The following is a 25660-nucleotide window of genomic DNA, read 5'->3' as shown; positions in this document are numbered from 1 at the left end:
TAGTCCAAGCCAGTCAAGATGCCCCAACTTAACTAGTCCATGCCAGCCAACGTGCCCCAGCTTAACTAGTCCAAGCCAGCCAATATGCCCCAGCTTAACTAGTCCATGCCAGCCAATATGCCCCAGCTTAACTAGTCCAAGCCAGCCAACATGCCCCAGCTTAACTAGTCCATGCCAGCCAACGTGCCCCAGCTTAACTAGTCCAAGCCAGCCAATATGCCCCAGCTTAACATAGAAACATAGAAAATAGGTGCAGGAGTAGGCCATTCAGCCATTCAATATGATCATGGCTGACCATCCAACTCAGTATCCCATCCCTGCCTTTTCTCCATACCCCCTGATCCCTTTAGCCACAAGGGTAACATCTAACTCCCTCTTAAATATAGCCAATGAACTGTGGCCTCAACTACCTTCTGCAGCAGAGAATTCCACAGATTCACCACTCTCTGTGTAAAAAATGATTTTCTCATCTCGGTCCTGAAAGACTTCCCTCTTATCCTTAAACTGTGACTCCTAGTTCTGGACTTCTCCAACATCGGGAACAATCTTCCTGCACCTAGCCTGTCCAACCCCTTAAGAATTTTGTAAGTTTCTATAAGATCCCCCCTCAATCTTCTAAATTCTAGCGAGTACAAGCTGAGTCTATCCAGTCTTTCTTCATATGAAAGTCCTGACATCCCAGGAATCAGCCTGGTGAACCTTCCCTGTACTCCCTCTATGGCAAGAATGTATTTCCTCAGATTTGGAGACCAAAACTGTACGCAATACTCCAGGTGTGGTCTCACCAAGGCCTGTACAACTGCAGTAGAACCTCCCTGCTCTTATACTCAAATCCTTTTGCTATGAATGCTATTTGCTTTCTTCACTGCCTGCTGCACCTGCATTCCTACTTTCAATGCCAGCCAAGATGCCCCAGCTTAACTAGTCCCATTTGTTCGCACTTTGTCTATATCCCTCTAATCCTTTCCTCTCCATATACCTATCCAAGTGTTTTAAATACTGAATATCTTCCTCAGCTATCACCTCTGGCAGCTCACAAACCACCAGTACAAACCACCCTGTGTGAAAACGTAGCCCCTCGGGTTCCTAGTAAATCTTTCCCCTCCAGTAAACCTTCTGGCTTTTGGATTCCCTAACATGAGGAATTTACCCTGCATTTGCCCTCTAGTCCAAGGGTTCTCAACTTGGGGTAAATTTCGCCCATCCAGGGGGTAAATCTGTTGACTGGGGATTTGTACATTTTTTCTCATTGACTGACTGTGTTTGGTTCTAGTAGTATCTGTTCATCATTAGTTGTTCATAAATAAGTGAAAGAACATGGTTATGTAGTATTAAAGTTGCCAGGGGTAAACAGGACGATAAAGATTCGGAACCCCTGCGCTAGACCCTTGAGATTTTTTAACTCTAAACTCACCCCTCAGTTTCCTGCATTCCAAGGAATAAACTCCCAGCCTGTCCAACCTCTCCCCATAACTCAGACCCTCAAGTCCTGGCACCATCCTTGCCAAAAACCCTTCCCCATTTGTAGTGTTTGAGTCACCCTTGCTGTGTTCTGTGGATTCTGGCTGCCTATCTTTCCCTATGTGATTGTAAATGAAAAATGTAATATTGAGGATTGAAATAGCAAAGATTGCAACAATGCTAGTACCTTAAACTTACAATGCATTGTACAATTTCATTGTAAAGTCAAAATGAAAAGATATTTCTTGAAATATGCAACAGGTGGTATTATTTCCCCCCTGTGATCAGAATGCTCTTCGGGGAGAGAGGTTTTTCTGGCATGGTTTCATATTGGCTGATGGACCATACATTCTCAAACATGTCTGTCTTTGACTGTTCTCTGATACCTACGAGTAGAAAATTATTTTTATTTCGAGAACAACAGCTTTATGACTGACTTTATACAAGATGAATTGCACGGATGTGGCCTGCAATGTGCTGATAGATGTTTGTTTGGTTCCTCATCCATTCAGACTTGGAACACTTAATACTGCTGAAGCAATGAAGCATTGCTGTTGACAGGAGTTGTTTTGTTTTTGTGGTGTTGCGTTACTCCTTTAGCTTAGAGATACAACGAGGAAACGGGCCCTTCAGTCCACTGAGTCGGTGCTGACCATCAATCCTTGCTCATTAACACTATCCTACACACACTAGGGACAATTCTACCAAACCAATTTACCTACAAAACCTGTACAAGTGTGGGAGGAAGCCGGAGCTCCCGGGGAAAAGCCACACAGGTCACAGGGAGAATGTACAAACTCCGTACAGTCAAGCACCCATAGTCAGGATGGAACTCTGATCTCTGGCCAGAAGGCAGCTGCACTGCTGTGCTGCACACTCCTTCTAAAGCTTCTGCTTTTCCTTTGCAGTTTTGCTTTTTTTTTTTTAATTTTGTCTATTCTCTGGTAAGAGTTTTGTAGCTGGAGTATTTTGCACGCAATATTTCTAACAATAGTTCGAGGGCACTCTCTAACAGACCAGTTTTGGACCTTCAGTTATAGGCAAGGAATGGAGTAACAATTACCCTTGTTCAAAGGAGACACGAGACTGTAGATCAGGGGTCGGCGACCTTGTTCTGCATAGGGGCCAGACCCATGTTTGTGAGCGGATGGCGGGCCACATCTAGTTCAAGTTCAAGTTCGGAAGCCGGTTACGGAAACATCCTTGTAAAAATTAAAGTTATTTGGTAGAAATCTTCTCCTCATTTCCAGAATTTTAATTTATTAACGCAAACTGTTCCCCTGCAACGCTGATTACACTGCTAGCCGGGTCGGGTTACAGAAATGGATGGAAAAAAAAGCCCACAATCCGTTCAGTTGCACACTACACATCAGCCCATTGCATTTAGCAGGAGTGATCTATCTTGCTCCGCTATAGGATCTTTGCCCTCACCCTCAACGACTTCTCCAAGCGACGGCAGTTCGGCATCGGACTCACAAAAATACGCCTGCGGGCCGGATGATTTTGAGCCGTAGCTTGCCGAGCCCTGCTGTAGATGCTGGAATCTTGAGTAAAAAATAAACTGTTGGAGGAACTCGGCAGGTCAGGCAGCATCTGTAGAGGAAATGAACATTGGAAGTTTTGGTTTCACACTGAGGAGGCATGGTCAATATTACACCAGATTAGTTGTGACTCTTGATTCCAGCATCGGCATCTTCTTGTGTCTGAATTTTGTGCCTCATTGGAAGTCTTGACCTTCAAATGTCCTTTTCAATCAATGAAAGACTGGAGCATTGAAGGCAGTGGTAGATGCGATGATTAATTTGAGGTGACTGTTGCTGATATATTGAAATTGTGCAGGTTTTCCAGGATCACCCCGTGGCCTTAGAACGGAGACGAGGAAACACTTTTTCTCGCAGAGAGTGATGAGTCTGTGTAATTCTCTGCCTCAGAGGGCGGTGGAGGCCGGTTCTCTGGATGTTTTCAAGAGAGAGCGAGATAGGGCTCTTAAAAATTGCGGAGTCGGGGGATATGGGGAGAAGGCAGGCACGGGGTACTGGTTCGGGATGATCAGCCATGATCACATTGAATGGCGGTGCTGGCTCGAAGGGCCGAATGGCCTACTCCTGCACCTATTGTCAATGGTCTATTGTCCTTTGATATCAGTGCAGTATTGTACTGCACAAACAGATTAGTGGAGGATCTGTATCGCGTAGATACAGTGGCTCGGAGCTCAGCCTGATCTGCATGCTGAGCTCAATCACAGGCTTGGGCAACTTTGGTTCTGGTCTGTGGTTATTGAACAACTTCCCGTTGGTTTTGACGATTAGCTGCACTGTTGAGGAGATAAACAGCAGTGAGATGCAACATCATAGCGAGAAAGATTGAAAGTGTTGGATGAGCCTCAGCTGTTGCTAATCTTCAAGGTTGCTTCTGTTGTAAACTTACTGGTTAATATAGCTTGCATGCCAAAATGGAACAAGTGTAAATTGCAGACTACTTTCTGAACAGCTGTATTCTGCGATAGTCAAGGAACTGCAGGATTTTAGGAAGTATATATGTACCACAGTCCCTCCTGATGGAATCAAAGGCTCGAGGTCAAATAAAGGCAATGTATTAGTTGCGGGTGCTGCACCTTCAATTTTGTGTTGATTGTGTTAGAAGGAACTACAGATGTTGGTTTAAACCGAAGCTGGAGTAACTCGGCGAGACAAGCAGCATCTCTGGAGAGAAGGAATGGGTGACGTTTTAGGTTGAGTCCCTTCTTCAGACTGGTTAGGGAAAAGGGAAACGAGAGATATAGACAGTGGTGCGGAGAGATCCAATCAAATCCAATCCAACTTTATTTGTTAAGCACTTTAAAAAACAACCAAAGCTGACCAAAGTGCTGTACAGTGAATGATATGCAAAAAAGTGACAATGATAAATGAACAGACCATTGTTAGCTGTTTGTTGGGTGAAAATGAGAAACTAGTGTGACTTGGGGGGGGAGGGATAGAGAGAGAGAGGGAATGCTAGGGCTACCTGGAGGTGCAGGCTTGAAGGGCCGAATGGCCTACTCCTGCATCTAATTTCTATGTAAGTGAGAGAAATCAATATTCATACCACTGGGCGGTAAGCTGCCCAAGCAAAATATGTGACACTGTTCCTCCAATTTGCGTTTAGCCTCATTCTGACAATGGAGGAGACCGAGGACAGAAATGTTTGTGTAGGAATGGGAAGGAGAATTAAAGCGTCCAGCAACCGGGAGATCAGGTTGGTTCAGGCAGGCTGAGCGAAGGTGTTCAGCGAAACGATCGCCCAGTCTGCGTTTGGTCTCACCCGCCGATGTATAAGAGTCCACATCTTGAGCAATGGATACAGTAGTTGAGATTGGAGGAGGTGCAAGTGAACATCTGCCTAACCTGAAAGGACTATCGGGGTCCCTGGACAGAGTCGAGGGAGTGTGTTGGATGTATTGGGATAGAGTATGAATCCGGGTCTGTTTCACGTTCGATTTTATAGTTCCTACAAGCAAAATAAAGTGCTGGAAAAACTGCTAGCCAGCACTGATCAGTCTGAAGATGGGTCCTAACCAGAAACAGCATCTGGCCATTCACGCCTGACCCGCTAAGTTCCTCCAGCACTTTGCTCAAGATCGCAGTCTCTTGTGGCCCAATATTTTCCACAAGGTTTTCTGCATTAATTCAGTATTTGCTGAACACAGGCCTGAAGATTGTGACATGATTTTGTATGGGAATAGGGGAGAGCATGATATGCCAGTTACTGAGTCAGCTGCATCCTTGTTCTGAAGTCGAGTCACAAGCTGTAAGCAAGAACTCCATCTCAATGAGCCTGTTCATCTATTTTCTTTGGAAAGACGAATGTCAACATGTTTGAGCCAAACAGGATATGACAAGCTAGATGATAAGCAACATCAACGATATGGGCTTATTTTCCCCGAGTACCTGTCCTGTATTATAATGAAATTGACAGGATCTCCAGTAAGATCAACCGATGTGGGTAAGTGTTGCTGACATCCTCCAGGGTAGGAAATAGTTGGAAGTATGAAAGGAATAAAATGTGATTACAATCTGCTTAGTGTGATTGATGGATGGACTAGGGAGGCTTTTTCAAGACGCATATTTAATTCGGTAGCACATTTAAAATCTTCAAAGATCATTTCACAGTCATACCACACGTAAATGGGCCCTCGGGCCCGACTCGGGCAAGATGCCCATCTATGGCCAGTCCAGTGTTGGGCCCAAATCTCTCTAAACCACTGAAGGGACCTGACCTGAAACGTCAGTCATTCACGTTCTCCAGAGATGCTGCCTGATCCACTACACATCCTTTCTCATCCATGTAGCTGTCTAAATGTGTTTTAAATGTTGCTATACCTGCTTCAGCTACTTCCTTTGGTAACTAGTTTCACATAGTGCCCCTTGGGTCCCTGTTCCCCACAGATCCGACTGCACCATTCTACTCTGCACACGCGCGCTGTCTTTTAGATATTTCCTCTAAATTAAATTCACCCAGTATTGCAACACTACCCTCCATTCATACACTGCTTTCACCTTCATTCCTAAAGATGTGCAGAACCCTCCACTTTCTAAATATTGTAATGGATGAAACAATTTTCTACAAATCCTGCCATGAACGGCTTCTGATTCCACTCCTTACATGAAGCCAAAATCATTATGTTTTTAACTTATTTAAATAATCTGCACTATTGCCATTGCTTTCTTCTATGTCCCAGTTGTACAGCATTGAAATGGGATCGTTTACCCAATTTGGTCCTGACAACCAGAGTTTTATAACTGAGCTGGTCCCACCTGCATTTGCATGCATTTGCCCCATATCCTCTAAACCTTTTTTTTATCCGTGTTCCTGTCCAAGTGTCTTTTTAAATGTTGTCATTGTACCTAACTCAACTACCTCCTCTGGCAGCTTGTTCCATACTCCCACCATCCTCTCTGTGGGAGAGATAGTTGACCCTTGTGTTCCTATTAAATCTTTCTCCCTCTCACCTTAAACTTATGTCCTTGATTCCTCAACCCCAGCAAAAAGTATCCTGTGCCTTCACCCTATGTATTCCCCTGGTAGTCAAAAATGCTGGAGAAACTCAGCGGGTGAGGCAGCATCTATGGAGCGAAGGAAATAGGTGACTCCATGGATGCTGCCCTTGGGTCTCGACCCGAAACGTCGCCTATTTCCTTCACTCCATAGATACTGCCTCACCCACTGAGTTTCTCCAGCATTTATGTCTACCTTTGATTTTCCAGCATCTGCAGTTCCTTCTTAAACTATGTATGCCCCTTGTGATTTTATAAACCTCTATAAGATCACCCCTCTGCCTCAACATCTGAGGTGATATGATTAGAGCTTACAAATTATAAAGGTGCCTTCACGCTAATGAGATTACACTATAGGCGTTCCAACAGCCAGTGGGAAATAGAGGAATAGATGAGTAGACAGATTAAGGAAAGATGTAAAAACAAAAGGGTTGTCTTAGTGGGTGACTTGAACTTTCCCAAAGGGCTTAGACAGGGCAGAATGTGTCAGTAGTAACCAAGAGGAATTCCTGAATTGGTATGTGATGGTCCAAACTGAGAAGGGAACATACTGGGCTTTAATAGCAGAAATGAGCCTGGCTGGGTGATTGGCATCTCAGTTGATCTGTGACATCTATGATCAATGGGAGCGCTGCGAGTCGCCTGCCCTGCCAGCAGCGTGTTCGTTATTTCGACATTTTTGGGGGGGGGGGTTTTGGCTTGCTGGGGAGCTTGCTCCGATCGCTGGCCGGGTGACTTTGGCATCATGGGGCTGTGGTCTGCGGAGCTTCTAGCCGCGGGCGTGGAGTGGACTTACCATCCGGCGCCTGGGATCCCTTGCCCGGGATCGCTGGAGAAGAGCTCCGACCGCCGGCTGCGGCCGATAACATCCTGAAGCCGCGGTCTCTGGTAGGAAAGTGCCGATTTGGGCACTCAAAGCCGCGGAGTGTGCTCGACCGTCCCGACGTTGGAGGTTTGATCATCCCGACGAGAGCGCCTGTACATCGGGCCGTCTGTAGCGGCGACTACAGAGGGTTTATGGCCTCGACCACGGGTGAACAAAGGAGGAGGACTGACTGAACTTTGTTGCCTTCCACCACAGTGAAGAATGCTGTGGTGGATGTTTGTGTTAAATTCTATTCTGTATTGTGTGTTCTTTTTAAGTGTACCGCTGCTGGCAAATTCATTTCACTGCACCTTCGGGTGCATGTGACCAATAAAATTGGCTTTGACTTTGATCAAAGTTCAAGACTGCCAGAGACACAAAATGCTGGAGTAACCCAGCGGGACAGGCAGCATCTCTAGAGAGAAGGAATGGGTGACGTTTCGGGTCGAGACCCTTCTTCAGTCTCTAGCATTTTGTGTCTGTCTCTGGTGTAAACCAGCATCTGCAGTTCTTTCCTACACATTCAGGACAGATGTTCCAGTAAGGAAGAGGGATAAGGATGGCAAGGTAAGGGGACCTTGGAGGATTTGAGAGGTACTGAAATCGACAAAACATAGTCAACAATAAGGAGGTAGAATCTAATAGACAATAAGGAGTAGGCCATTTGGCCCTTCGAGCCAGCACCTCCATTCAATGTGATCATGGCTGATCATCCCCAATGAATACCCCATTCCTGCCTTCTCCCTATATCGCCTGACTCCGCTATTTTTAAGAACCCTATCTAGCTCTCTCTTGAAAGCATCCAGAGAACCCGGCCTCCACCGCCCTCTGAGGCAGAGAATTCCACAGACTCACAACTCTCTGTGAGAAAAAGTGTTTCCTCGTCTCCGTTCTAAATGGCTTATCCCTTATTCTTAAACTGTGGCCCCTGGTTCTGGACTCCCCCAACATCGGGAACATGTTACCTGTCTCTAGCGTGTCCAAACCCTTAGCAATCTTATATGTTTCAATGAGATACCCTCTCATCCTTCTAAAAGGTACATTGAGGTACATAACATTCTAAAATACATTTGCAAGCAAAGTGTTGGATGTTAAGTGGAGAACTAACTATTTTGTACTCTGGAAAGTTTCAAACCGGAGGAGATAATTAAAGTCCTTGGAATTATCGATTAGTGAAAGGCCTGAATGGAATGAATGTGGAGAGGATGTTTCCACTAGTCTAGGACCAGAGGTCACAGCCTCGGAATTCAAGGACGTACCTTTAGAAAGGAGATGAAGAGGAATTAATTTAATCAGAGGGTGGTGAATCTGTGGAATTCATTGCCACAGAAGGCTACGGAGGCCACCAATGGACATTTTAAGGCAGAGATTGACAGATTCTTCATTATTATGGGTGTCGGGGGTTATGTGGAGAAGGCAGAAGAATGGGGCTGGGCGAGGGAGAGATCAGCCACGAATGAATGGCAAAGTAGACTTGATGGGCCGAATGGCCTAACTCCCTTCCTATCACTTATGAACTTGAGATGAGGAGAAATGTATTTACCTGTGGAATTCATTGCCACTGACGGCTGAAGAGGCCAAGTAAAAGGATATTTTTAAGGCAGAGATAGATAGTACAGGTGTCGGGGGTTATGGGGAGAAGGCAGGAGAGTGGGGTTGAGAGGGGAATATGTACATCAGCCATGATCAAAGGACAGAGTAGATTTCATGGGTCAAATGGCCTAATTCTGCTCCGAGAACTTGTGAATGTATCAAATCTCTTCATCAGAACCGTCGATGATCGGTTGCTTTATACATTCTGCACTGAAGTAAACAGACTGGAGGACAAACAGTTGGCATTGCTATACTGCTCCATAATTGAAGTCTTGCTGCAGTTAACACTGTGACATGCGCCTGAAAGCTCATCTGCCAGCACTTAAGGACACATGAACACAACATCACCAGCTTCCAGCTGCTGTAGTGGTGTTCATTTGCAAGTGACAGCAGCAGTGATTCCTGAGGACAGGCGAGGGTAATCCCAGGGTTGGTGAGATAGGCGCGGAGAAACTCTGTGTGAAGAAGCATCATGTTCCCCAGATATGCTGCCTGACCTGCCGAGGTACTCCAGCACTTTTGTTTAAACCAACATCTGTAGTTCTCAAACATTGATTGAAACGTAGAAAATAGGTGCAGGAGTAGGCCATTCGGCCCTTCGAGCCTGCACCGCCATTCAATATGATCATGGCTGATCATCTAACTCAGTATCCTGTACCTGCCTTCTTTCCATACCGCCTGATCCCTTTAGCCCCAAGGGCCACATCTAACTCCCTCTTACATATAGCCAATGAACTGTGGCCTCAACTACCTTCTGTGGCAGAGAATTCCACAGATTCACCACTCTCTGAGTGAAATTTTTTTTTCTCATCTCGGTCCTAAAAGATTTCCCCCTTATCCTTAAAGTGTGACCCCTTGTTCTGGACTTCCCCAACATCGGGAACAATCTTCCTGCATCTAGCCTGTCCAACTCCCTAAGAATTTTGTAAATTTCTATAAGATCCCCCCTCCAAGATCCGCCCCCCACCAGACTGAAGTAGGTGGTTTGTGGGAAGAGATATTTCTGGATGAGCAGAAAGCTTTTGAAATTGAATACTTAGAGTTAAAGGTCTTCACATTCCTGGGGGGAAGGGCAAGGGTGTCGGGAGTAAGGAATCCTGGATGGTAAGTGATTGAAGCTCTGGGTCAGAATGAAGGATTAGCATTGGTCTGGTAAAGACAACTGGGATCAGGTATCACCCTGGAGGAGTGGTGAATCTGAAATTCATTACCACAGAAGGCTATGGAGGCCGTCTGAATATTCATGGCAGAGTTAGATAGATTCTTGATTGGTATGGGCGTCAGTGGTTATGGGGAAAAGGCAGGGGAATGGGGGAGAAGGGAGAGATAGATCAGCCATGATTGAGTGGTGTGGATGATGGGCCGAATGGCCTAATTCTACTCCTATTCCTTTTGAGGAGTTTTAAGGAGCATACTTAAGTTGAAAGAAGGGTCCCGACCTGAAACGTCACCTATTCCTTTGCTTCATAGATGTTTCCTCATCCGCTGATTTTTTTCCAGTATTTTTGCCTACCTTCGTACTTAAGTTGGAAATCAGGAAGGCCACAAGGGGCATGAAATGGCTTTGACAAAGAAGATTATCCAGAGATTGAGTATATTAAGGAAATTAGTAAGTGGGGAGATAATATAACAGATGCAGGAGTAGGCCATTCAGCCCTTCGAGCCAGCACTGCCATTCAATGTGATCATGGCTAATCATCCACAATCAGTACCCCGTTCCTGCCTTCTCCCCATATCCCCTGACTCCGCTATCTTTAAGAGCCCTATCTAGCTCTCTCTTGAAAATATCCAGAGACCTGCCTCCATCGCCCTCTGAGGGAGCAAATTTCACAGATGCACAACTCTCCGTGTGAAAAAGTGTTTCCTCGTCTCCATTCTAATAGGGGGCCCAGTGACCAAAGTGAACATGTCTAGAGCAGCAGAAGGTGGGCTAGGTCTTCAATTCATCTTTTCCCTGTTGTTACTGTGAAGAATAACATGAAGACTCAGGAACTTGTTGTAGTTAATGGGGTAAGTCTGTATTATAATAGAGGAGATACTCTGTCTTAAAACTTATGAAAGTAGATAAATCTCCAGGTCCTGCTCTGGTCGATCCTAGAACACTAGAAAGCTGGAGAAGAGGCTGAGATATGAATAGTATTGACTGAGGTGCTAGTGAACCAGGTGGATAATGTGGTGCCTCACCCACTGAGTTACTCCAGCATTTTGTGTCTACCTTCGATTTAAACCAGCATCGGCAGTTCTTTCTTACACATGATGTGCCTTTATATATGCGGAGAAAATCCTGCTGACTATAGATCAATAAGCCGAACATCCGTGGGAGGTAGGCTCCGTGAAGGGATCCTGAGGGATAAGATGCACATGCATTTGAAAATACAAAGTTAATTAGGGATAATCAGCACAGTTTTGTGTGTGGGCGGTCGTGTCTCCAGAAGTTGTCTGAGTTTTTTGAAGTAACCAAGAAGGTTGATGAGGGCAGGATGGTAGAAAGAGTCTTTGTGGACTTCAAGGCCCTGCAGCAAGGCCTTTTAAGGTTCTGCCTGCTAAGCTACACTCAACGGCAGGCTGCTCGTAATTGATTTGACAGGAAGAAGATAGACACAATCAAAGATCCTATAGCGAGCAAGATAGATCACGCGACGAAAAAGACGTAGTACGGTCATGGGCAGATTCGTGGGTCATTTTCGGCCCCATTTCCGTAACCGGCTTCCGTCTCCGCACCAAAGATCCCGTAGGATACTAGTGCGGAGACGGAAGCCGATTATGGAAACATCCTCGTAAAAATAAAAGTTATTTGGTAAAAAATCTTCTCATTTTCAGAAATTTAATGTATTAACACGAACTGTCCCGCCGCAATGTTGATTACACTGCGGGTCAGGTCTGGTTACAGAAATGGATGAAAAAATGGCCCACGTTCCAATCCGTTGCGTACCACACGTCAGCCCATTGCATTTAGCAGGAGTGATCTATCTTGCTTGCTATAGGATCTTTGGACACAATGCTGGAGTAGCTCAGTGGGTTAGGCAACATCTCTGGACGAAAGGAGTAGATGACATTTTGAGTTGAGGCCCATCTTCAGATTTGATAGGAGGAAAGTTGATTTTGAAGTGGAGGCCTGTGATTGGAGGTCTGCCTTGGTGCAGTGCTCGGCGTATTGCTTTTTGTCAGCTATATCAACAATTTGGATAAACGGGTACAAGGCATAGTTAGTAAGTTTGTAGGTGACTCTGAAATAGGGGTCTTTTCAGCAGCCATGAAGATTAAGAGCTGTTTCTCAAGCTTGAGGAGGACCTCATACTAACAATGCAGGAGGTCGGAGGGGTCCGAGTACAAGTGGAAAGAAGAATTAACGTAGCAGGCAGCCGGCAGATTAACGTTGCTTCTGTGGACTAAGCACTGGTTCTCTAAAGCAGGTGCCAATATGCATTTGACAATAGACAATAGGTGCAGGAGTAAAGTCACAATAGGTGCCCTCCTAAAGTCCACGATCAGCTCCTTCGTTTTTTTGATGTTCAAGAAGAGGCTGTTGTCCTGACACCAGATCAGCCACCACCTCCAGGTAGGCCTTCTCATCGTTGTCTGAGATCAGGCCCACCACCACAGTGTCATCAGCAAACTTGATTATGGAGTTGGAGCTGAACCTGGCCACATAGTCATGTGTGTACAGGGAGTGCAGTAGGGGGCTGAGGACGCAACCCTGGAGGGATCCGTGCTCAGGGTGAGGGACTTCGATGTATTTCTCCCCATCTTGACTACATGGGGCCTGGCGGTGAGAAAGTCCAGGACCCAGGCACACAGGGGTGTCAGGGCTCTCGCTTAACTTTTTTTCCCCTGTTGCCAGCCGGGCAACCTTGGCAGCTTTTTAGGTTGCCAAATGACAGTTTAGGTGGTCATTTAAGACGGTTTGCAAGACCCGTGCGATAATGTGCTCGGACGAAGTGCGTAGTTACCAGTCGGAATTATACTCAATGAAGCATTCACATATTATTTCTGCTTCAAATAAAATCACAAACTAAACATTCTCCAATCAAGACATGATATATCCCACAATGACATGCAACAAAATTATAAGGCAGTATCTCAACTCTTTTTACACATTGCGATTAATGCAATTTCTATTAGTTCTTTCCACTTCTAAACAAAAATGTGGTTGGATTATTCAGCGTATGATCAACCTGTGTCAATAAATCCTGGACCATGGTAACATATATGTGTACGTATAGTTGTGAATGTTGCTCATTAAATAACTACAGTACTGATACTCCATATTAAGAGCATTGATTTGCCGTTAAAATGAATTCTGTAATAACGTGTCAACGGCAGCAGTGCAAAACGAACACTGCGGTTTTAATGTTTTTAGTCACCATTTAATTAATCCATCTTTATGGATTAAAACAAATAGTAACATTGGGAATTAAAACACATTTGATTGCATTCCGTTATCAAATATAGTCAATGTCCGCTCTGAAGACAACAGGACAATAGGGTCAGGGAGGGGGGGTGTGTGTGAATCAGTGCGGGGTGGATAATGGTGGGGGGGGGGGGGGTTTAGAAGGCAGTCGGTGCAGAATGGATGGATTGAGGCAGGTGAATTAGTACGTGTTGGTTGGAGTAGGTAAAATGGTGAGGGGATAGCACGGGGGATGTCAGTAGTGTTGAATGGCGGGGGGGGGGTTCAGTACGGGATGGATAGGGGTAGACAAAATGCTGGAGAAACTCAGCGGGTGAGGCAGCATCTATGGAGCGAAGGAAATAGGCAACGTTTCGGGTCTAGACCCTTCTTCAGACTGTTTCCCCCCCCCCCCCCCCATTCTTCTTAAATGGGAGGATCAGTACAGGATGAATGGGAGCAGGGTGTCAGTACAGTGTGGATCGGAGGGTCTGTGCAGGATGAATGGGGGATCACTACAGGATGAATGAGGTGAAGGTGCAGGGTAAATGGAGGGTGGGTCAGTACGGGATGAATGCGTGGATTAGTACAGGATGGATGGAGGAGAAGTGTAGGATGGATGGGGGGGTGGCAGGAGAATCACTGCGAGGTTGATAGGGTGATCAGCGCAGGATGAATAGATTGGGAGGGGGAGATGTGGAGGGGAGCACAGCGGATATCAGTGAGGACTGAATAGAGGCGGGAATGGGGATCAGTGCGGGATGGAGAGGAGGGGTCCCAGGATAAGGGGTGGAGGGGGCGTACAAGAGAGACAGAGAGAGAAGGGGCGCGAGGTATGGAGGAAGGAGGGTCAGCGCTCCTCGGACAACATTGCCCCGCTGCCTTAGCCGTTGGGAACTCCTCGCCACCGCCTCCCTCCTCTGCCAGCCAACAGCAAGGTGTGGGGCCGAGCGGTGCAGCTCAAACATCCTGTAGCTATAGGATCTTTGGTGCAGCTCCTTCAGAAGTATCGGGGCGAATGACGGGTCCCGAACCAAAGATCTTATAGCAGATCTTTGCCCCGAACAGCGGCAGCAGCGGCTGTGACCACGACAGCGGCTCCATCACCTCCTCCTCCCGCACCCCCGCCTGCCCTGATAAGGGCCTCTGCTTGCAAACTCGCTAACGGCGCACTTTCAATACAAACCCTCCCGACGCCGAGGCCTCCCCCCCCCCTCCCTTCTCCCGGCCTCGGCGTGTGGGATGGTTTGTATTGAAAGTGTGCCATTAGCGAGTTTGCAAGCAGAGGCCCTTATCAGGGCGGGCGGGGTACGGGAAGAGGAGGTGATGGAGCCGCTGTCGCTGTCCGGGGCCCGTCATTCACTCCGCCCCTTCCTCACCACGCACCTGGCATCTTTCCCACGCAATACAGCCGTCAACGTTGACTCAAAACGTTGCGTTCCTTTTCTCCAGAGATAGCTGCGTACCAGGACTTGAGTTACTCCAGTTTTTTGTGTCTATCGGGGCCTGCACAAATCAGTAACCGTGTTGCCAAGCCGGGTCAAAATGACTCCTTGTTTAGTTGCCCGGCGGCGCTTTGTGTGGTCTGTGGCACCCGGGCAACCGGTAATTTCAGCGCTGGCGGTGTTGAACAGATATTCGGCAGAGTCTGGTGGGGACTATCGTGTTGAACGGCGTGAACTGAAGTCTGTGAACAGCATCCTCACGTGCCCCCCCCTTGCGGCTGTCAGGATGGGAGAGAGAGCGGTTACTGTGCAAAAACCTGGGAGACCGCATCGTCCTGTGGATCTGTTCTGGACATCTTGCTGTACCTGTAAAGGGTCCATGTTCGCGAGTCGGAGGACTCTGCCTTGCAGATGTGATTCTTCACCAGCCCTCTCAAAACATTTCATGACTACCGAGGTAAGGGCCACCGGACGGTAGTCATTCAGACAGGCTGGGGAGGCATTTTTTTAGTACTGGTTTTTTGATGGATCTTTTGAAGCAGGCAGGGACCACGGACCTTGTCCAGGGAGAGGTTGAATAATGTAGTGAGCACTGGAGCTAGCTGCGTAGCACAGGACTTGAGTACTCGCCCCGAGATGCCATCGGGGCCTGCAGCTTTTCCTCCTCGTGTTCACCCGTGTCAGTGCCCTCCAACATATATCGTGCTCGACAGCGAGAATGTGTGCACTTCCTCCCTTGCCTCTGTCTGGTCAGCCCGCTGGCGGTATTGTCGATAGTCGGCAGACCTGGGGGTGATGTTGCCCGTCTCGAAATGAGCGTAAAAGGAATTCAGGTCATCAGATTTAGGGAGGTGCCGGCACATGCGGATGTGGGAGGGTGCTCCGGTAGTTGCGTATAGCATCCGTAACCCCTGCCACAGGCTTCTGGTGTCCTGCTGCTTGGTATGTGACTCCATCTTGTCCCTGTACCTCCTTTTTAAAATCTCCAGCCACCACCCTAGCCGCAGTCGATGGGACGCTTTTTGTAGACGTCCATGTTTCCTGATGTGTAGGCCCGAGTTGTGCCACGTCGGTGCGAGCATTCAGGGCCACATGAAGATGGACCTGACTATCCCGGAGTTTTTGGTTTGGAAAGGTGCTGGGCCCTTACCGTGGGGACGATGTTGGTCCAGTTACTGTTGCGATGAAGTCCGTTGATATTTCCTGGAACTCACTGACGTCACTGGAACTTGCTTCGAACATATTCCAGTTGACATCTGTTAGTGCATCTTGGGGCACGCCTCGGGTCTGGTCAGACCACCCTTCTTCACACCCCTCGTCACTGGGCGGGCTTCCCGAACTATCCTCTGTTTATACTCCCGAACAGGGAAATGGCAGCATGGTCAGATTTCCCTGAGGAGGGGGAGGAGCCCTTCCGGAACGGCGTATAACAAAATTGGCGAATCCAATGTTCTTGCCCCCTGGTGGCAGACGTGATGTGTTGGTAGAAGTTCTGGCATGACCTTCTTGAGATTTGATTTATTAAAATCTCCAGCCACCACCATAGCCGCATCCGGGTTCTTGTTTTGGTGTCGACATAGTACATCGTGCAGGGCCGAAAGTGCCATGTCAGTGTCCGCCTGCGGTGGAACGTAGACGGCTGTGACGATCACTGAGCTGAACTCCCGGGGGAGGTAGAATGGGCGGCATGAGATCGTCAGGTGCTCCAGGGCTGGCGAGCAGGAACGGGAAAGCATCTTGATATTTCCAGGGTTGCACCAGTTGTTATTGGTCATGAAGCAGACTCCTCCACCCTTGGATTTCCCAGATGCTTCTGTTCTGTCAGCACGGTGGACAGTGAAGGACTCGGTTGGGCAGATTACCCGCTGAGTTTCCCCTGCATTTTTTATCTACCACTGAGTTACTCCAGCACTTTGTGTCCATGTCAGAAATCAAACTTGTTAAGTTGCAGACAAAGGGAGGAGTGAGCAAAATGACTGGCGATTAGATGGAGACAGAGGGACTAATAACTTTAGGGTGCTAGTTGAGAGTAAGAAGTGAAGGCTTGTTATTCACATATAATCTGTGTAGAGGAGATCAGAATAGAAAGAATGAAAAACGGTAAGTTTAAATTATTTTAAATTATTTTTGTTGACACAATGGCAGCTGGTAGAGCTGCTGCCTCTGTCAGAGACGCAGGTTCGAAAGGTGCTGTCAGTGTGCTGTTCTTGTCACCGCATGGGTTTCCCCAGAGTGCTCCAGGTTCCTCTCATATCCCAAAGGTTTGTAGATGTATCGGCCTCTTTAAAATTGGCTTTCTCCCTCCTTCCCCTCCCCTCCCCAGCTCTCCCACAGCCCAGTGTCTCCGCCTCTTCCTTTCTTCTTCCCCCCCCCCCCCCCCCACATCAGTCTGAAGAATGGTCTCAACCCGAAACGTCACCTATTCCTTCGCTCCATGATGCTGCCTCACTCGCTGAGTTTCTCCAGCATTTTTGTCCACCCCTCCATTCTCTGCATATCCACGTGCCTATGTAAAAGCCTCTTAAACTCCACTATCCTATCCGCCTCCACCACCCCTGGCAGTACATTCTAAGCCCATCACCCTGAAGACAAACAAAACAAAAGTTGTCCTGCACATCTCCCTTAAATTGTGCCCCTCTCACCTTGAAGCTCTGACCACTGGTTTTTTTTTGCAATTTTTATTCATTTGCGATTAATTTAAATATCCTTCAATGTCTCTTTTGCAAGACTGAGCAAAAGCAGAGAAGGCGCAGTTAATTGAAGGTGAATCGGTCTATAAAATTGATGCCAGCCTGGTGTATAACCTTTACCTTATTTTGTATTCCTTTTCCATAACTGTTAAATCTAACTGCATTATGATCGCCTCCACAAAAGCTATCCATTTAATATATTTTCTACCTGCCTCCACCATTATCTTGATTGAACATTACATATTGACTCTCATTCTCTGTTCCTTTCACACCAACTATGCCAATAGATAATAGGATAATTGAAGCATTTTTGTCGTGCTTTCGCGCATACTGTAAATTTGCTCTTGCCTTCAGTCTATTTGGATATCTGTAGTGCACTTCCTGTAGTGTAATTGCTTCATTTTGTGTGTCAGTTTAATCCATGTAGTTTCATCTGTTCATTCCTCTTGTGTATCGTGCTCCAGTTGATTTATTTTGTACTACTAGCGCCACTACCATACATTTTTAATTTTCCTGTCAACTGAAAACAAAGTGCTGGTAGACAAAAATGCTGGAGAAACTCAGTGGAGCATCTATGGAGTGAAGGAATAGGTGACGTTTCGGGTCAAAATCCTTCTTCAGATTGATGTGAGGGTGGGGGTGGGAGAGGGAAGAAGAAAGGAAGAGGCGGAGACAGTGAGCTGAGGGAGAGCTGGGAAGGGGAGGAGGAGGCAGGGACTACCTGAAATTGGAGAAGTCAATGTTCATACCGCTGGGGTGTAAACTGCCCAAGCAAAATACGAGGTGCTGCTCCTCCAATTTGTGGTGGGACTCACTCTGGCCATGGAGGAGGCCCAGGACAGAAATGTCAGATTGGGAATGGGAGGGGGAGTTGAAGTGCTGAGCCACCGGGAGATCAGGTTGGTTATTGCGAACCGAGCGGAGGTGTTGGGCGAAGTGATCGCCAAGCCTACGCTTGGTCTCACCGATGTAGAGCAGCTGACACCTAGAGCAGCGGATGCAATAGATGAGGTTGGAGAAGGTGCAAGTGAACCTCTGCCGCACCTGGAAAGACTCCTTGGGTCCTTGGATGGAGTCGAGGGGGGAGGTAAAGCGACAAGTGTAGCTTTTCCTGCGGTTGCAAGGGAAAGTGCCAGGAGAGGGGATGGTTGGGGTGCCATTCAAAGTGCTTGAGTAACTCAGCGGGTCAGGCAGCATCTGTGGAGAACATGGATAGGTGACGTTTCACAGAGTGCTGGAGTAACTCAGCGGGTCAGGCAGCATCTGTGGAGAACATGGATAGGTGACGTTTCACAGAGTGCTGGAGTAACTCAGCGGGTCAGGCAGCATCTGTGGAGAACATGGATAGGTGACGTTTCACAGAGTGCTGGAGTAACTCAGCGGGTCAGGCAGCATCTGTGGAGAACATGGATAGGTGACGTTTCACAGAGTGCTGGAGTAACTCAGTGGGTCAGGCAGCATCTGTGGAGAACATGGATAGGTGACGTTTCACAGAGTGCTGGAGTAACTCAGCGGGTCAGGCAGCATCTGTGGAGTGGGGTTGGCTCCTGCATTTAGCGGCCAAGGACTCAAAATTTGTATTCCTCATACTTTTCCACTTCTCTCCTCTAAGATGCAGGTTTGGCCTTTGGAAAAATGTTGTGTTGTGTTCCTACCATCTCCTCCAAGTTGCAGTCAGGTTTTATTTATGTGTGAAATGCTCTGGCTCATTTTGCCACGTTGAAGACATTATGTGAAGTCCAGTTGGCCCTTGTATTCCAGTTTCCTCTTCTGGTGTACTTTTTGCTTTAACTACTGCACTCTAACAGATGGGTTGATGTGAAATCAATATTAAACTAATATGAAGAGTGTAGTTGGAAGGAACTGCAGATGCTGGTTTAAATGGCGGTGCTGGCTCGAAGGGCCGAATGGCCTACTCCTCCACCTATTGTCTATTGTCTATAAACCGAAGATAGACACAAAATGCTGGAGTAACTCAGTGGGACAGGAAGCATCTGCCTGACTAGATTAGGCTGAAGGAGGGTCTCGACCTATTCCTCTCCAGAGATGCTGCTTATCCCGCTGAGTTACTCCAACAGTTTGTATCTATCTTTGAACTAATATGAACTGTTTTGGTCCCCAAGCTGTTCATCTTGTGCCTATATAGAGTGGTGGATTTATCAGGAATCAAGTTTATTGTGCAGACTCAATAGGCATCCCTTTGAAAAGGCGGTGTTGAGCCATGACCTTGAACTCCAGTTGTCTTCGAATGGAGATGAAGAATTTCTTTAGCCGGAGGAGGGTAAATTTATGGGATTCATTGCCACAGACGGCTGTGGAAGCCAAGTCATTAGACAATAGGTGCAGGAGTTGGCCATTCGGCCCTTTGAGCCAGCACCGCAATTCAATGTGATCATGGCTGATCATCCCCAATCAGTACCCATTAGGTATTCATAAAGTGGAGACTAATAGATTCTTGATTAGTAAGGCTGTCAAAGGTTGCAGGGAGAAGGCAGGAGAATGGACTTGAGAGGGAAAAATAAATCAGCCACGATTATATCGTGGAGTAGACTTGATAGGCCGAATGGCCTAATTTTACTTCTATGTTTTATGGTCTTGACAGATACTCGGTGACATTAGGCAAGAGGACATAGAAGCATACAGCGTAGAAACAGGCCCTTCAGCCCAACTTGGCCACCTAACCAACATGCCCCATCTGCACGAGTCCCACCTGCCCAAACTTAGCACACATCCCTCTAAACCTATCCTATCCATGTTCAAATGTCTCTTAAATAGTACCTGTTTGCAGATTTAGACCAGTGAGGATGAAGGAACAACAGTAATATTTCAAGGCAGTTTATGCCTTGCAAGGGATATATATGTCCAGCTTTCTTCCCTTGATTCCTTAGTGATGGATGTTTAGGAATGTTGTAGAAATAGTCGTGGCAATTTAATGCAGTTCAATGTATTCATGCACATGACAGCATAATGCACTGGTGTAGGATATATTAATGCTTGGAGTGATTTTTAACTAAGGTCCATCTATCTGCTGTCCAAGTTTGGATGGGTATTAAAGTTCCAACCGTGCCGGTTGGAGAATCATGCCCCAATCGGCATTTGTCCTTCAGTCAACGTACAAAACTGAGTAGTTGGTCATTTATCTCTTAATGTAATCATGCAATCTGCTAAATGAATATCCTTGCGTCTGATTAGAAATTCAATGTATAATGCATGGGGATTTTGAGAAACATGCTTCAGTGTATATTGCATGTCTCTCACGGATTTAATAAAGTAATACTGTGATCGAAGAAGACTAAGGGGTAAAAATTGTAGTGCCTATATTGCAAAATTATGTTCTGAGTATGATTTTATTTTAATCCATCTTCTGGTTTGAATCTCAATATTTTATGAATTCACTGGTAATTTTGTTCTTTTCAATCTCATATAAGCTCTCTCATGGAGTTATACCTTTATACTTCTCATGTTCTCAATTTAGAGCCTAGAACATAGTACATTACAGCACAAGAGCAGGCCCTTCAGCCCACAATGTCCATGCATTGTCATACTATCTCCTCTGCCTGCACAGTTCCAGTATAGTTTATTGTCACGTGTACTGAGGTACAGTGAAAAGCTTTTGTTGCGTGCTATCCAGTCAGCAGAAAGACAATGTACGTTATATTTCAATCTTATTGAAACATATAAGATTATTAAGGGTTTGGACACGCTAAAGGCAGGAAACATATTCCCAATGTTGGGAGAATCCAGAACCAGGGGCCACAGTTTAAGAATAAGGGGTAAGCCATTTAGAATGGAGACGAGGAAACACTTCTTCACACAGAGAGTGGTGAATCTGTGGAATTCTCTGCCTCAGAGAGCGGTGGAGGCCAGTTCTCTGGATGCTTTCAAGAGAGAGCTAAATAGGGCTCTTAAAGATAGCGGAGTCAGGGGATATGGGGAGAAGGCAGGAACGGGGTACTGATTGGGGATGATCAGCCATGATCACATTGAATGGCGGTGCTGGCTCGAAGGGCCGAATAGCCTACTCCTGCACCTATTGCCTTTTGGTCTATATCCCTCCTTGCCCTGTATATCCATATTTAAAAGTCTCTTAAACACCACAATTGCATCTGCCACCACCATCTCCCTGGCAGCATGTTCCGGGGAGATGGTGCTGTTCCCGGTGTTAAAAAAATAATCATTCTGCATATCTGTAATTATTCTGTGTTAAATCTGTCTTAAAAAAATAATAATTCTGCATATCTCCTTTAAACTTTACCCCGTCTCCTTAAAGCTACGCCCTCTAGTCATTGGTATTTCCTGCCTGGGAAAAAGATTCTGACTGTCTACCATATCTATACCTCTCATAAATTTTATACACTTTTATTAGGTTTCCCTTCAACTTCTAGCGCTCTAGAACATTGTTCTCTAAACAATCCATGTTTGTCGGGACAGTTCTTCAGACTTGTCCCCACCCAAAACTTCACCTATCCCTGTGTATGAAAGAACTGCAAATGCTGGTTAAAATCATAGGTGGACACAAAATGCTGGAGTAACTCAGTGGGTGAGGCAACATCTCTGGAGAGAAGGAATGGGTGGCGTTTCGGGTTGAGTCTCGGCAAGGCCAGCAGCATAATCAAGGACCAGTCTCACCCACGGCCACTCCCTCTTCTCCCCTCTCCCATCAGGCAAGAGATATAGGTGTGAAAACGAACACCTCCAGATTCTTGGGACAGTTTCTTCCCAGCTGTTATCAAGCAACTAAACCATCTTATCAGCTAGAGAATTATCCTGACCTAACATCTACCTCATTGGAGATCCTTGGACTATCTATAATCTGCTGGACTTTATCCTGTGCTAAATGATTTACCATCCGGGGCTTGGAATCCCTCGCTGGGGAAGAGCTCCGACCGCCGGCCTGCAGCCTATAACATCCTGAAGCTGCGGTCTCTGGTGGGAAAGTGTCGTGTTGGGACCTCCAAGCCATGGAGTGTGGTCGACCATTCATGGCTCTGACCACGGGTGAACAATGAAGGAACTTTGTGCCTTCCACCACCGCGAGCAAAGCTGTGGTGGATGTTTGTGTTAAATCTTATTTTGTTTTGTGTGTTCTTTTTAAGTGGATCGCTGCTGGCAAATTCATTTCACTGCACCTTCGGGTGCATGTGACCAATAAAATTGACTTTGACTTTGTAAATAAATCACGTATTGTCTCCGCTGACTGGATAGCATACAATAAAAAAGCTTTCACTGTACCTCGGTGCACATGGCAATGATTAACTAAACAAAATTGTTTTCAGGAACCCTTTGTGGTCATTGCTGCTCTGACCCTTGCATGAAGTAACTATTTCTTCTTGTGTTTGTCCATAAAAATACTGTTGGATCAGCAAGCTAAGAATTGGTGTTAATGTAGAAACATAGACAATAGGTGCAGGAGTAGGCCATTCGGCCCTTCGAGCCTGCACCGCCATTCAATATGATCACGGCTGATCATCCAACTCAGTATCCTGAACCTGCCTTCTCTCCATATCCCCTGATCCCTTTAGCCACAAGGGCCACATCTAACTCCCTCTTAAAGATAGCCAATGAACTGTGTGGCCTCAACTACCTTCTGTGGCAGAGAATTCCACAGATTCACCACTCTCTGTGTGAAAAATGTTTTTCTCATCTCGGTCCTAAAAGACTTCCCCCTTATCCTTAAACTGTGACCCCTTGTCCTGGACTTCCCCAACATCGGGAACAATCTACCTGCATCTAGCCTGTCCAACCCCTTAAGAATGTTGTAAGTTTCTATAAGATCCCCCCTCAATCTTCTAAATTCTAGCAAGTACAAGCCGAGTCTATCCAGTCTTTCTTCATATGAAAGTCCTGCCATCCCAGGAATCGGTCTGGTCAAGATAATCAAAATAATCTTTCACTGTATATGAATCTATGAACATGCTATTATTTGAGTGGATAATGCAAATACTAAAGAGTGCATTTTGCTTTCTCTGTTACAGATACCTTTGCCAGCAAGGTAGCTGCAATTCAAGACCAGTACGCTGATGCTTCTATTGGTAATGTGACCGGGAGCAATGCTGTGAATATTTTCTTGGGAATAGGAGTGGCGTGGACTGTTGCAGCAATCTATTGGAATGCTCAGGGAAAGGATTTTGAGGTGCAGCCTGGAAACCTTGCCTTTTCCGTCACGCTCTATACCATATTTGCTTTCATAAACTTTGGTGTGTTACTGTACCGAAGGAAGCCGGAGATTGGTGGCGAGTTGGGAGGACCACGGACTGCCAAGCTTGTAACCACAGCACTCTTCACTCTGCTTTGGTTGTTGTACATCTGTTGCTCATCTCTGGAGGCCTATTGCTATATAACGGGCTTCTAACAAAACAAAAAAAAAAAACGGGGGAAAAACAAAACAAAAAAATCGACAGAACGTGAAGAAAATGTAGTGTTTCACTTGCCTGATGATGGAATGCTAACTTCTGAGAGCATTCTTGTTGCTGGCCAGAAGTGGATCTTATCGTTCCACCTGCAGGGGCATCGTTAACAATAAAGGCTATACGAGTGTAGGGCTTGGTCTGCTGCTGTGCAGAGTGGTTATACCAAATGGTAAAATATTTTTTATTGAGTATAAAGAGAGCCTAAAATAATATTGATGGCACTTGTACCCCCCCAGTAGCATGCCCTCATCCATTCATGGAATGATGCCTCTGTACTAAATTGACTGTTTGAGATCAAGTCGCATAACACAAAAAAAAAAAGAAATGACTGTCCCGTTAATTAGTTTTGTTTTGGTATCTGCGTGCCCTCATTTCATCTAACATACTGTGTGTGCTGACAACTCCTAATTGAAATCCAGTGTTGGCGACAATTGGAGGGTTTTTTTGGTTTAATTTAATTTGGGTTCCTTAGTTTATTAAAAAAACAAAAAATGCACAGAATATGTGTAACTGCTAGACATTTACCCATACACGGTGTCATTGTTATTTTTGTACAATAATGTTAAATGTGAAACTGTACTGCTGTGCATGGTTAAGGCATTTGTCCTGTATGTAATATAAATAACATCACCAATCTCAAGATCTACTGTGTACTGTTTTTTACCAGAAGCTGTTTGCGTAGGATGAGGGGGTGAGGGGGGGGGAAGACTAGCTTTTATCTGATATTTGCCACGTTTACAGAATAAGTGGTACTGTTGGAAGCAGCACCTTCACAAAGACGTACTTGATCTATAAATAAGACACTTTTTTTTTTGTTAAACTTAGAAGTTGAATGATATGTTATTAAAACTATTCAGGGTCACTTATTTTAGTTTTGTTTCAGAATGTCAGCATAGTTATTTCTGTTGACTAGTTGCTTTTGTTGCTATCAGTGTTGGGGCACAATAAATCAAGCAGACAGCATAATTGGGACGGTGCATGTAAATTATCAGAGGCAGGAAGACTACAATTGTTTGCGTTGAAAGTTATTAAGTAGGCATCAAGGATATTGCTGGAGCAATCAACAGCTCATTGCTGTTGCCAGCTTTTGGAGTCATTTTCAATATCGTGCATTCTTGCAAATTACAGTCTAAACCATCATATGCCAATTCATAATCTTGTACCCGGACCTCCGTTCGAAGATAGGTTTATCCCTCGTCGCATCACATGGCTTTCGGTTTTACTAATGAACAACTCCAGTGGAGCTCTTGATTGAAAAATTGCAGATGCTGTATTTAGAATCAATAATATATGTACGATGGAACTGAGAGAATTTATTGAAGCAAAAAGCTTGTTGGGAGCCCCGAGTGGTATTCACAACAAAGATACGTGTAGTTGAATTAATGAATGAGTTAAGTGCAATAAGTGTTTTCCTTCAATGTTTAGTTTGCTCAAATGTTTTAATAATACTAGAAAGGCAACAATTTGCATTTGGTGCCAGTTTGGACTCGTTGAGAGCCAGGTTAGAGACCTGACCTGCAGTATTTTGGATTCATCTTATCACAGAGAAAAAACAACCAGGGATTACACGTATGTAAAGCTAACATAGACATCATAGAAGACTAGTTTGTGCTGTGTTTTTGCCTTCCTGTCTTCCCACAGATCAGTTATCCTCCTTCCCTTGACGTTAATTATGGAGCAAAATATGAGAAACTAGTTTGGTGGAAGAGATTGGAACAGAGATGCTCATTTTTCCATGCTTTTGTTTTTATTATCAAATGCGTTAGGTAAATT

General features: G+C 45.8%; 1 protein-coding gene across 1 annotated transcript in view; it reads left to right on the top strand.

Moving 5' to 3' along the window:
- Positions 1–24246, top strand: part of LOC129694711 (sodium/calcium exchanger 1-like) — a 253571-nt gene extending 229325 nt beyond the window's left edge. The window contains 1 exon segment of the mRNA XM_055631466.1: positions 23453–24246. Coding sequence (XP_055487441.1) covers positions 23453–23829 — 377 coding nt within the window. The 3' untranslated portion in view covers positions 23830–24246.
- Positions 24247–25660: the final 1414 nt, after the last annotated feature.

Source organism: Leucoraja erinacea, unplaced genomic scaffold (genome assembly GCF_028641065.1).
Source record: "Leucoraja erinacea ecotype New England unplaced genomic scaffold, Leri_hhj_1 Leri_76S, whole genome shotgun sequence".
Taxonomy (NCBI): domain Eukaryota; kingdom Metazoa; phylum Chordata; class Chondrichthyes; order Rajiformes; family Rajidae; genus Leucoraja; species Leucoraja erinaceus.
The sequence above is the reverse complement of the archived record's forward strand: the minus strand, read 5'-3'. Positions and strand labels throughout refer to the sequence as shown.